Source organism: Dermacentor albipictus, chromosome 3 (genome assembly GCF_038994185.2).
Source record: "Dermacentor albipictus isolate Rhodes 1998 colony chromosome 3, USDA_Dalb.pri_finalv2, whole genome shotgun sequence".
Classification (NCBI taxonomy): Eukaryota; Metazoa; Arthropoda; class Arachnida; order Ixodida; family Ixodidae; genus Dermacentor; species Dermacentor albipictus.
In genome coordinates, this window is record NC_091823.1 from 163,702,677 (window position 1) to 163,716,549 (window position 13,873).

At 47.2% G+C, this 13,873-nt stretch overlaps 1 protein-coding gene across 1 annotated transcript in view; it reads left to right on the forward strand.

Moving 5' to 3' along the window:
* Positions 1-1,403: 1,403 nt before the first annotated feature.
* LOC139057775 (uncharacterized protein DDB_G0284671-like) overlaps positions 1,404-13,873 on the forward strand; it is a 38,692-nt gene continuing 26,222 nt past the window's right edge. Inside the window, exons 1-2 of the mRNA XM_070536532.1 lie at positions 1,404-1,667; positions 13,321-13,512. Coding sequence (XP_070392633.1) covers positions 1,404-1,667; positions 13,321-13,512 — 456 coding nt within the window. The remainder of the gene's footprint in view (positions 1,668-13,320; positions 13,513-13,873) is intronic.

Here is a 13,873-nt window from a genome sequence, read left to right on the forward strand (position 1 = left end):
AATTTCAAGCATGTGACATTTTGGTATTACAGCGTGTAGAGGCGAAACGTCGTGCGAAACCTTGCAGGGGCGTCTGTGTCAGCAGGCGTTTGGTGTGTTGCGACAGCATGTACCCGAGCGCAGGAGGGCTGGACCCTCAGGCATGTAACCCTGCACGGCTGAGCTGTGCCCGGCGAAAAGGCGATCCTGGCGGTTGAGCCGAAGCCGGGTATTTGGAGTTTTATGGCCCCTCGACAGAGACGACACCCTCTTTGGCCACCGCTTCACGTAGACGGCACCCCTGGGCTGATCCACCCTAGGGAAATCTGCTCGTCGCCTTTTGCTGTCTCCCTCGCCTAACTTTTTTCTTTCCTATATGATTTCTCAGTTGTCCTGCCTTCTCTTCTTTTCTGTTACTTCTACGTTTTCGTAGTCGGCTTGGGTTAACCTTGTGCATGTGTCCTATCTTGGGTATGTTATATTAGGTTATAGCAGCAATGCATGGCTGACGTCTGCAGCCTAACACCTTAAGGGCTATAGAGTCCCCGAGTTGGACTCCGTTTTGCGTTGCCACCATTGCCGCCGAAATAAACCGAACGATTATGGGGACATCTGCATTTCGACGTTTACTTGATCGTCAACCTCAAAAGAGGGGAGGCACCGATGCAATTCTAATCCTTTTTTAAGCCAAAAGAAATTTTTGCCCAATTTCATGTTGGGCACAGCGAAAAAACTGTAAAAGCAGCTAGACCCATATCTCCATTTCTTGTTGCAAAAGGCTTCACTGATGCCCTTGGTCCAGGTTATAAGGTCACCAAAATGGTGAGCGGGGACCTCCTGCTTGAGATCCGTGATAAAGAAAAGCACAGCAAACTAAACAAACTTGTAGCATTTGGAGATATTCATTTTACGGTTTCATCTCATCGGTCTATAAGCACAGCTCGCGGAGTAGTTTCTGATGCAGATCTCATCGACCTGTCCGAAACAGAACTAACAGAGGGCTGGAAAGAGCAAAATGTAACCAGCGTAGAACACATCATTATCAGACGAGAAAGTAAAGAAATTCTTACAAAGCACCTGCGCCTCAACATTGCCACTTGCGATCTGCCACAAACCGTAGAAACGGGATACACGAAAATAGCTGTCAGGCCATAGATTCCTAATCCAAGAACGTGCTTCCAATGCCTAAATGTTGCCACAGCTCATAGAGCTTCCGGGGTAGACTACGGTAGACGTACGAAATGTTGAGTCCAAGGTCACTTCTCAGGCAAGTGTGAAGCGACACCACACTGTGTAAACTGAGATGGTGAACATCCAGATTAATTTCGATCTTGTCCTAACTGAAAAAAAGAAAAAGAAAAGGTAATTATCACTCTAAAAGTTTATGAGAACATCTCTTTCAGGGAAGCACGTAAAAGGCGCTCATGATTCGCACAACGTATGCCGATACGACGCGTCCGCAGGCCGCGCCGCACCGGCCTCCGCCACCTGCCCGGCCCGCGCACAGCGAGCGGTTGGCTGTTGCACCCCGCGCTCTAGTGATTGCAGCAGTCAAATATTCTCCACCCACCAAGACACAGAGGCCGACTACCCTGAGTACGTTGGGCCTCAAGACCACGCCTCGCCAGGCGAGGTCTAACAAGCAAACTAGCAGCCCGCACGCGCGGATATCCAGTGCCTCCCAGGAGGCAATGGATACAGCAACGGCCGTTTGTTGCCGGAAAACCGGCGTGGCTCTCTCGAGCGCGCCAAAACTAAAAACCCATAATGGGGCCAGACGATGGTCCTGTTACCTAAAGTACACAACTACACGCCTCAACACAGCATATTTATCATTCTAACAAAATGGCTGTACAAATTATTCATTAGAATCCCCGTGGCATTCTAAACAATTTAGATGACATCAAGAAAGTATAAAAGAGTTTAAGCCTAAAACAATATATACAAATTTCCTAAAGACTACATATTATTCCATAAAGATTGCGATGATGGCCATGCCGCGTCGGGTGGCTTGGCCGTTATAGCTCAGAGATCAGTTCCTTGCCAACACCTTCACCTCCAAACTAATTTTGAGGGAGTAGCAGTTAGGGCAGTTCTATTCGACAGACTGCTTACGGCATGTTCATCAATGTACTACCCGAAAATCGTTTGTAACTTGGGGAACTTGAAACACTGGTCAATCCCTAAGCCATTCATTTTAACCGGTGATGTGAACGCCCATAATACGCTGTGGCGTGACTCGCGCTGCGTTGCAAGAGGGCGTACCGTAGAAAACTTTCTTTTATGTTCCGGTGCGGTTCTGCTAAATAAAAATAACTCACCTTCTATAGCGCCACACACAAGTCATATTCCTCAATAGACGTAACCACAGCCTCTCCATTTCTAATGCCGTACCTCGACTGGAAGGTCCTACAATGCCCTTACAGAAGTGAACACTTCCCTATTCTCTTAAATTTAACAAAACAAGCTGATTGCCTTTTACAGGTTCCTCGATGGAAAACCGACTAGGCGAATTTGGAACTGTTTCAAAAGATTACGTATTTAGAGCGCAATTTGATTTTTTTGGACATAGATGATGCTGTCGCATATTTGTTTTTATTATCGACACAGTGGAAAAATACATAAGACAAACTAACGAACTTGATACTAAGCGTCGTTTACTTTAGTGAAATGACGAACGTAGAGAGGCATGGAAAAAAATAAAGCTTGGGGCCTGCTTCGTGTCTCTCCAACTGCGGAGAACGTCATTAATTTCAAGCAGGCAAAATCACGTGGCAGGAGAACACGTCGACGTGCTAAGGGAGGAAGTTGGGAAAGGTACATATGTAGTATCAATTCATACAAGGATGAGGGTAAGGTGTGGAACATGGTAAACAAATTAAAGGACAGGGAAACACAACCGCTTCCTTTAGTAAACGCTCATGAAAGTTCATGAAACATTGAAAAATCAGGTAGATTTCGAGGCAAGCATTTTCAAAGTATTTCTAGTACATCACACTATGCGCCAAGTTTCTTAAAGTTCGAAGAACGAGAGCCAGAGCGCCTTGAGCGAAAGTGCCCAACAGATGAACCTTACAACCGTCTGTTTAGTCTCCCTGAAGTCAAGGCTTCTCTCAGTTCCTGGAGCGACTCAGCACCGGGTGGGGACCGCATGGTGTATGCCATGTTCAAGAATTCACGCCCAGATACATTGAACACACTTCGGTCTCTTTATAACAAAATGTGGGTATCTGGGCATATCACATCCTTGTGGAAAAAAGCGGTTGTCATCCCAATTCATAAACAACGCAAAGGCCCCGCACTAGCCAACAGTTATAGGCCAATAGCACTGACAAGCTGTATGTGTACGTTATATAAAAAAAGTGGTAAATTGGCGTCTAATCTACTTCCTGGAAAGCAACCGTCTGCTTGACCACCTTCAATGTGGTTTAAGGGAAGGTAGGTGAACAATCGATCATCCTGTTCGCATTGAGGTAAACATCAGAGATGCATACATACACAAACAATTCTTTACCTCTGTACATCTCACCTTCGAGAAAGCCTGTGACGCAACATGGCGATTCAGAATCCTCCGAGACCTATCTGCGGCCATAGCGTTGCCGGCAATAGGTTAAACATGATCGAAAAATACTCGTCTAACCGCACATTCCGTGTTACAGTCGGCAATGTCTTGTCCAGGCGTTTCACCCAAGAGATAGGTGTGTCACAAGGGGGCGTGCTTAGTGGCGCCCTCTTCATTGTGAAAATGAATTCCCTTCACGATGTCATTCTCTCATCAATGTATTATTGACTAAACATGTGGACGATGTGCAGCTAGGATTTAGGTCATGTAACCTTGCAGTCTGCGAGGGCCGAGTCTAACTCGAACTCAACAAAGTCTCAAAATGGGCAAATGAAATGGCTTTAAGCTAAACCCGCTCAAAAGCTCCTGCGTACTTTTTTCTAGAAAGAGAGGCTTTATGGACGATCCTCGTATTATACTGAATGGACACTACATCGCAATCAACACTGAACATAGTTTTTAGGCATTATACTAGACTCAAAACTAATCTTAATTTCTCATATCAAGTATCTGAAAGCGAAATGCCTGAAAAGAATGGACGTCCTGAAAATACTGTCAGACACAACATAGGGAAGCGACAGGAAATACCTCATGCACCTCCACAGAAGCCTTCTATGATCGCGGTTAGATTACGGTGCCGTAGTGTATCACTCGGATACGCCCAGTGCTCTCAAGATGCTGCAACTTGTGCATAATCTTGGTATCCGCCTCGCCACCGCTGCCTTTAGGACAACTCCGATTGAAAGCCTCTATCCTGAATCGAACGAATGGTCCCTTGATCTGCAGCGGTCACGTTCTATTTTTAATTATTTCCCAAAGTACGTGCTAACAAAAGCCATCCTTGGTTTTTCACCATAAGGGATATATCATCTGTAACACTCTTTCATAAGAAACCTACAGCCAGAGAGCCATTCTTGCTCTGTGTGAAAAAGCTGAGCGAGGATATGAATGTTCCTATTAATTAAAATGGTCTAATCGCTTCTGCTAAGCCGTTTCCGTCGTGGTTGTGGCACATCATTGACTATGACACGTCATTTGTGGAGGTAACGAAGCGCGCTCCACAGATGCGTCTAAATCACATGCTGGCGTGTCGTATGCAGTCGTCGGCCCATCCTTTTTGGAGGCTGATGTTCCTCACCCTAGCACAAGCATCTTTATAGCCGAGGCGTATGCAATATTGTCGGCTGCGAAACACACCAAGCAGTTAAAACTACATAAGGCGGCCATATACAAAGACTCATTAAGCATTGCCACAGAAATCCAATAATTGCAGATATTTTCTCTCTCCTCTGTACTACTTATGCCTCTGGCACACATGTAACGGTATGCTAGGTGCCTGGACACAGAGGCATTTCGGGTAAGGTCCATGCAGACCGAATTCCTAACCTCTCAGATACGAACGCTTGCAACCTGTCCGTAACTGTTCCCGCCTCACACCTAAAGCCATACTTGGGGAGAAAACTGAGAAACTACTGGCAGCATAAGTGGGACGTTCAAATCCTTAATAAACTCCACGTAGTTAAGCCACATTTAGGATACTGGCTGTCACCGACCAAGTAGAGACGAACTGGTGTTCTATCCTGTTGTCTCCGAATAGGGCACACTTATGGTACGCATAGCTTTTTGTTGACCGACGGTGAACATCCAATGTGTAGGAGATGTGGGGAGACACTCAGTGTTCAACATGTCATCCTAGAACGTCGCGAAACGCAAGTCGAGAGCAAAAGATACTTTCCATTAGCATACATTCACTGTATACCACTTCACCTCGCACTGTTTCTATGCAGAGAACCCCTATTTCACATGAAATCTGTTTTAGCCATTTTAAAGGGCGTTGACACGCTCCAGGTTTTCTCTCAAATAAATTTGTAACATGGCCTCTTGTGAGATGCCACGGTTGCGATGTCAAGCTTTGTTATAACAAGTGCTTCCGGTCCTTTGTACTGAAGTCCTGTTGTGCTGAAAGTTGAGGCTGTTGTGCGAATTGTTATCAACAATGACTTGTCCATTTTTATACATGTAACGCCATCACAACCTTGTTGCACTTCCTGTATTCATAGCACAGGCAACTTCAGTCATTATCATATTTTTATTCCTTCTATATTTTAAGCAATTTACAGCTCCTAGTTTTAGGCCTCTATATAACAATGTCACGTGAGCCATTAGTCCATTGAGTGCTCATCATTACTGCCTTGGTGGTCTTTCACCACACTTGGCCATTGCGCCATTAAACACTACATATTTTCATTATCCACTTCCTGCGAAAATGGTGAATTGGCGTCATCACAAAGCACTTAGCTTTTACATACATGGCCTAGAAAATACCCGACTCATCCCAAACGATATCATACATGAAATATGATGAAAACATTTAATTTACAAGCATTCCCCTATTCCCGCGCCTTATTTCCTGTACTTTAAGAGCAGAAATACACGGGCGACTGAACGTTTTCGACAGAACTTGACCTCAACTGACACGAGGCCACGCTACGTACACAGAGGTGGCCACAACACAGGATTCCAACCAGATCATGCTGGGCGCTCGTCGAATTTTACTCGCACTCGGGACAAATGCGTGGCTGAAAAGCCTGTTTTCAGTCGTTCAGAAAAACAGCTTCTTGGCGCAATCTTTTGCTTGTTCCCTCTTGCATATCGCTCATCGCACAAGGGTGGGTGCCGAAAAACGGTATATGTTGTTGGGGGATCACAAAAAGCGTGACAAACTTGTGCCACCAGTTTCATTACACGCCACGCTAACTTTCTCACAAGAGCCAAGCTGCTTTTCTCTAAGCGTGTAACGATAGGCGCAGAAAGCTAGACTCAAAGTTATCACAAAATGTAACGAAAACAGTGAACCATGCTTTGTAGAAAGTACAAATAGGCAGCAGCATTTGTATCAGTAAAAAACACGCGAAGGCCTGAGGGTGTTATCTGAGTCACTGACAAAACGCCGAAGGATAATCTGAAGCAAGCATTTCAAGTACGCTCTGCTCTAAAATAAGACCAAAATAACACCGGATGAAGGAAACCACCCGTAAATGCCTTTTCATAAGGCTTATGACGACGTATCTTAATGAAAAGCTAGGTCGGTATTCTCTAGCAAGATAGCTAAAGCGCAATCCAAGAAGCCTTTACACTTCATAACATAGAACTCCTTCGGTCTCAGAATCGTAAATGCCATTCTTCGGTATTAGAGAGTTTTAGTATAGCGTAAAACCCTTGCGTTAGCGTTAGCGTGCCACGCAACGCTAACGCATAGAAAGACTGCACTGCGCGGCACAAGGTAGTGTTTTAGAATAGCGGAACGGAGAAAAGCGTTAACGTTAACGCAAACAAATACAGCGCCATCTAGATGTAAAGACACAAAGTACTGGAAAGCCAAATCCACACGAACTGTCGAGCTTATCCAACGTTGAATCCGCAAGTGTGTCCCTAAGTCAAGCTTATCGAAAGCCACAATCGCTGCGTTAATTACGCATGTAGGTGTTTGGTTTGAGCGTTGTTTTGTCGAGAGTCGCGAAACATACCGATTAATCTTGGCATGCTGCGATCGAGTGTTCTGTGGGACCCATATTACGTGTCCTTTTTAAGTTGGGATGACATAGACACCCTCATGCTTCGGGAATGAGAGCGACCGCGCAGGTTCTACGTGTCCTAAAGATCCACTAAACGTCGAAGCTACATCGGAGGGGACGTTTCGCCGGCAATTTCTCTTCCAGAAAGCGGATTTCCCACTTCTTTGCAATTTTTTGCAACGGACGCCCACCTTGACGTCCATCCGAATGGGTTCAAGGCGAAAACCTCCTTCACGAGGTTCATATCGTCGTCGTTGGTAAAACGGACACGCATTGTGACCACAGCACCGACCACACTACTGTGTTTTGCCGCGGAAAACATGACATGCATCGGTTCCACATGCGGCTTCACACCAAGCGAACGAGCGAAATACACTTGGGCGCCATCTCGAGGCGGATACAGCAAACACTTTTAGCAAACCCATAGAGTTGTTCTACTAACTCTATGAGCAAACCCTCTCGTTAAGCCTACTGCGCCGCTAATCGAGAACGTATATCGTAAACAACGCCCATTTGTCACCTGTGCACCGCTGCCGAAACATCATCACACAAATCTAAGGCGAACACGAGCATTAGTGGGGAAGGATAGAGCCTAGCAGTGCAGGCAGACGGCTCGATAGATCCGAAGCGGGCTGCTCTCACTTCGACCGGCGCCGCCATCTTGCCGTACGTAAGGCTCCCCTTGCGTGCGTTAGCGTTCAACGCTAAATCCTGAAAATAGCGTACGTACGTAAGAGCTCCAGCAGCGTTTACGTATAGCGCATGCGCAGTGTGGTGCACGCAACGCTAACGCTAACGCTAACTCTTTGCGTTTGCTGCTTTACGCTATACTAAAACTCTCTATTATGATTAGTAATCAGCGCTTTTATTAGAACAGGATTTATGAAGGTACCGAGGATTACCTATCGCCGTTGAATTGCCACAGTAGCAAAATAATTGACTTAGACGGTGCAGAAGTCTACATTTCGCTGGATCAAATACAAAAATAAATTTCTCGATTTTTTCGAGCTCGCTTCTTCCCGACGCCGCCCCGGCTGCGAGACCCGGCGGGGACCTTCTCCATCAGCGTCGCCGTCGCTGGGAGCAGGCTCTAAAATGTTCTGAGATTGCAGACCAGCTCTGGGCCGTCCGGCAAGCCGTAGATGCCGCTCGAATCCGAAGACGTCAAGCCGCCACCTGAGGCCACCACAACAAAACTACCGGACAATTCATTAATAAAGTTTCTGCTCCTCGATCTTAACATGAACTTTTCTTGAGTTCATATCAAGTTAAAACAACCCTACACAGTTTCGCTGAAGAAATGTTAGTAAACTAATTGGCTGCGCTTGTAGAATTTCAATAGATCTCATATTGAGGAAATTGGTCGACGTCAATGTACCCGTGGTTACCTCTTAAGCTGTAGTGCAATTGAATGTACAAGCTGAAATGACACTACCGCATACGCAGTTAAAACCGTTTATCCGACACTCGACTGGCACATTACCAGCACAAACATATTTCTGTTTACAATGATTATACTGGACCACCTTGGAAACTAGCCCACGTAAGTGCGCCTGATGAGTGGAGGAAAGAGCCCAAAGGTTGCTGCGCACTAGCTGAGGCATTGATTTACACGGAATGAATTCTTCGCGAAAATGTCACAGGCGGCAATGTTAGGCAGGATAATAAACGGATATTTTAATAGAATTGGTCTATAGCAAGTGAATATATAATTTCACCATCTATAGCTTTATTGAAAAGAGCATTGTTTGTTTCTTTCGTATCCCGAAGTAACATTTACGTGCAACTTCACTTCCACAAACGCGTAAGCAGATGCATCCGATATGCAGGGACCCATTAGCCTTTGCTAAAAACACACGTGTTCATGAGGCTGGACAATGCCACTAAGCGCACTTGAATATACCGTGCGCTTGACGAAATGCCTTTGACATTGGTTTAAAAAAGGAACACGAGAAAAGAAATTATATCCTCTTGATTTCTTTTAATATAAAGTTATGCATTTGAAGATGACTCGATGTAAGGTTCACTCAAGTAGTTATCTACATTAGGCTACTTAAATGATTAACAAAAAAGCAGTGCCGTTGATTACAGTAGAAGACATTAGGCGCACCTAACGAGGTGTTCGTAACCGTCTTCAGAATTGCGAATACTTGACGCTGCTTACTTTTACAGCGTAATAAGTTCCGCTTAATTTTATTCAGAAAAGTGGAAGAGCAGGATGAGCGCAAGTGTCACGCCTTAAGCTGATGCCCACGAGTTACGTCACTGCTTGCGGTACACAACTGCACGAACGTGAAGCGAGCGTTGTTATCAAACCGCATGGAGAAGTGAAGCAAAATAAGAGAGGCCCTGACGTCACGTTTTTTGCAGCCGAAAGTGCAGCCACGTCAGTGTTTCATTTGCCTTTGCGTCGTCGATCTCCTCGCCGAAACAAATAGGCTAGAGCTTTGAATTTGCATTGCTATGAGCCGATCTGGACGCGTGTGCTGCCAACGCGAGTCAGAACAAACCCACAAAATGTGTTTAACAGTTTCAGTGAAGCTGACGTGCCCCTGTCAAGAGAGGGTAGAAATAAACTTGTTTTTTTTTTCACGCCTACAGCAGCATGGAGAGCTTTAGGAGGGCGGTTGTTATGGCAACGTTGATGTTTGGCACGCTGGTCCCAGCGCTACGTTGCGAAAAACACCAGGTGATTTCCGCCACACACACTTCAACTGATGCCTGCCAGCATGGAGGACGCAAAAATAGATGAGGGAGCATTACGTCACGCACGCAGCCAGCCTTTGCATAGAACGCTTCGTGAAGCCACAGTGACGGCACAACACGTGGCCTATTGTGTCGAGATCATGGAGCAAGAATAGAGATTTGCTGAAGCGTTTGGTTCCCAGAAGCTATGATAGTCGTTTTTATTCGGTGCAGACTTGTTTGTCTGCCCCGCCATGGCTCTGTCGCCATAGTGGGATCACCAAAAACCAGCAGCGCTCTTTGTCGACCAATCACGTGTGCGGCAATCAGGTTGGCTTCAATCGCGTTGCGGTATGCTCCCTCCTATCTTTTTCCTTGCTCCACGCGTGCTACCCTATGCTTCTCCTACGCTTTCCTTCCTCCATCTCAAACAGCGACCTCGCCTACTTCGGGGTTGCCGGATGGTGACGCAGAATCAATTAAGTCATGCACCAACGGCTAGTAAGGGCTCGAAAGCCTCGCCTCCGACTGTGCAGTTTCCTATTGCTGCGTTAAACTGGACGGAATATATAATGCTGCAGAAGGTCTAGCAGCGTCTACTTTTTGGAGTTCCAGAAACGCTTTAGAGCTGGGTTGGAGTGCTTCAAATGAGAATCGGCGGTTCTTTTGGTTAAAAAGGTGATTTTTGTAATTGGCATAATTTCTTTTTCACTTGATAAACTGAATCAGAGAGAGAGAGAGGTAAAGAGGAGAGACAGGGAGGTTAACCAGATATCATCCCCCGGTTTGCTACGCTACACTGGGGATGGGAGATAGGGGTTAGAAAGAGGACAGCGAGGAAGACGTTAAAAAAAGCACGAACAGACGGAGGCACACACACACAAGAGGCGTTCCAGTTAAAGGTGTTCAGAAAGGCCGGTAGATCGCAGAAAACGCAATATTGCCTGCATGGCTGTCTTGGATGGTAGGTCCTTTCGATGGTGTAAAATTCTTTTTTCCGATAGCCGTTGGTCGTCTAGCTGATCAAGTTCGTGGCGAAAGCATTCCCTCTGCGGACTGTACTGCGGGCAGGTGCACAAATTATAGTCAATTCATTCTTCGTGGCCGCAGTGGTCCCAGGTTGCGGTGTCGGTCATCCTATGCGGAATGCATAGGCTCTGGTGAAGGTAACGCCCAACCACCGTCGATATAAAAGCGTGGCGTCTCTACCGCGAAGCTGTGATGGCACTCGAAGACAACATAGGATCAAGTGAGTACAGTCGCGTATTTCTTAATTGTGGCTCATTCCACTCCGACGCGGTGCACTGCGGAGAAGTAGGTGGCGCTTCCGCGCTGCGTCAGTTCTAGAAAGAGGAATTGGGACGTCGGGCTCCTCAGTAAGGGCTGAGCGGGCAGCTCAATCCACCAGTTCATTGTCGATAATCCCGCAGTTACTTGGAAGCCACTGGAAGGTTATTTCATGGCCTGCATCACTTATTTGGTGTAACGTATCTGTAGTATGAAATACTAGTTGTTCGTGCGGTCCGCGTTGTAAAGGTGATAGTAGAGATTGCCGTGCCACCTTCAAATCGCAGAATATCGTGCACTTGTGTGGCGGTTCATCACCAATTTGATTAAGGGCAGTAAAGAGCGCTGCGAGCTCTGATGCCGTCGAGGTTGTGGCGTCGGTCGTCTTAAATTTGATTGTTGTAGATGTTGTTGCTATGACGATTTCCACCGCGGAGCTCCTTGGAAGGACAGATCCATCAGCATAAGTATGCGTAGAGTCATGGTAGTTCTCGTACAAATATAGTAGCCAGAGCTGTTTAAGGGCTGGTGATGATAGATCAGCTTTTTTCGAGATGCCAGGTATCGTGAGGTTGATTTTTGGCTGAGCGAGGCAGCATGGAGTATTGGAAGGTCTCGCAGCCGAAGCGAAACAAGCTGGCAATTACTCATCATATGCGGTTATCATTTGGCTGGAAGATGTGTGCGGTCTGTCCGCTGGTAGAGAGGCTAAGTGGTGACGAGGAGTCCTGGATATATGCCTTATATGGGTCCTGAGCACTTCCATTTTAATGCGAGAGAGACAGAGCTCTTTATTGGAAAAACCGAGAATTTTGCCGGCGCGTATATACCCGCTGGCATGATACTCTGTGTAGGGATGGGGAATGGGAATAAAAGATTCCAGAAGAGAGTGGGAGAAAAAGAGGAGAAAAATAAATATGAAATGTCCGAGTGGACCTGATACTAATATTTACAGGTGACATGGCGGGTGAATTTAGGCTTTCGTTATGGAGGGCGCAATTTTTAAAGCTTTCTGACTAGACCAATTTCTGATAGGTATTTGAACAATAAATCCAAAACCCGTCGCTGTTTTGAAAGGCCGGGCATTGGACCTAAGATGCTCGGTAACGTTAATGGTTCGTGGCTAATCATGTCCATTTGTTGCTCAAAAAATTGTCTCTCGTCGCGGTACGCGGGGCATTCTAGTAATATGTGCTCCACTGTCTCTAGGTTGCGACAGTTATCAGAGTATGGGTTAGCGGTAAGCCCTATGCGGTACAGATAATTGTTCGTGTATGCCACGTTCAGTCGAAGACGATGGTACAGCGTCTCTAAGTGTCGAGGAATTGGTCGTGGAATTTTCGGTCTCATTTCTGGGTCAATGTATCGCAGGAAGTTATCTTGGTGAAGCGGCAGATTCCAGATGCGTCCTTTTTCTTGATAGGCATAATTTTCCCATCTTTGAAGCGTCGGCTTTTGTAAAGAATGTTCTTTTGAAATTGCGGTATTGGAGTCCATTTCTGGCAGCTTCATCCGCTCTTTCATTATCCACTGGAACTTTATGCAATGCCCAGCAATCTTAGCCCTGTGGTGAAGATAAGCAATGTGAAATGCTGCAGATTGGTTATTGCAACGCTTGTTCTTGTTCCACATACTTCGTAGGGCTGCTTTGGAATCAGTGAAAATCACCCATGTCTTTGGCGGCTGCTGTCGAAGGACCTACACAAGGGCCTCCTTAATGCCATATAGCTCCGCTGAAGTAGATGATGTCGCTCGCTCGATACGATACGAGAATCGTTGCCCTGTAGAGGGAACAAAAAGCCCGCATGATGAAAGATGTGGAGTTGTAGAGCCATCTGGGTTGTAGAGCCACTGTTGAAGCACTCTGAGACAGGGCTAGACAGATTCGGAGCACTTGAGCCTGAAGTCTTTGTATTCTGCGTAGGTTCGTTTTACTTGTGTTGGTTAGTGCTGGCAAGCTGTATCACAGAAATCCTAGAAAAAGCACTGTGATGTTATTGGGGCCGGATCACTCCAGAAAAAGGGAGAAGCAGCACGCGAAAGCAAAAACACACATCAGACTTGTATTGACGTACACGACACAGATAACGGCACACACAAGTGACAATGTCCCAAAATGCCTCATAGGCGACATGCACTCTATCTATGGCTCGGTGGGTTATGATTGGCCTACAGTTCCGGCGGAAGCGTATGTCACCGTGTCTGAGACCTCGTTGAACCGATGCTGGCCAGCGGGGTCGAACAACAGCGTCGGCCGGCGGGTCGGACAGCCGTGACCAGCGAGGTCGGACAACAGGGTCGGCCGGCGGGTTGGACAGCCGTGTAGAACGGCCGGATCGGACAGCTGGGTCGGACGGCCGGGACGGTCGGCTGGGTCGGACAGCCGGGTTGGACGGCCGGGTCGGACCGCCTCGCGGGGCTCAGGTAACCGGCCGCAGTCTCCGGGTCGCGTCCACAGCTGGCGGGGTAGCCCCGTGGCCGCTCACCCGAACGCTCTAGCGCCCCGGTTCCGGACCGCTAGCCCTCCTGGACCAGTGCCCAGCGGAAGAGCGGGGCGAGGTAACCTCCCAGCGGGCGACAGTGTTGTTTCGGGTGTGGCGTATTGGCGCGGTCGGCGATAGCTCCTATGGGCCAGACGCCCAGCGAGGAAGCTGCTTTCCGTGGACCGCCGAACCTCGCGCACTGCTCACGCCACGGGCCACGGGCCACACTCTCGCGCCACGCTTTTTGAGGCGCCACTGCCGACGCTCCCAAGCCGGCGTCGATGATGATGATGATGACTCTC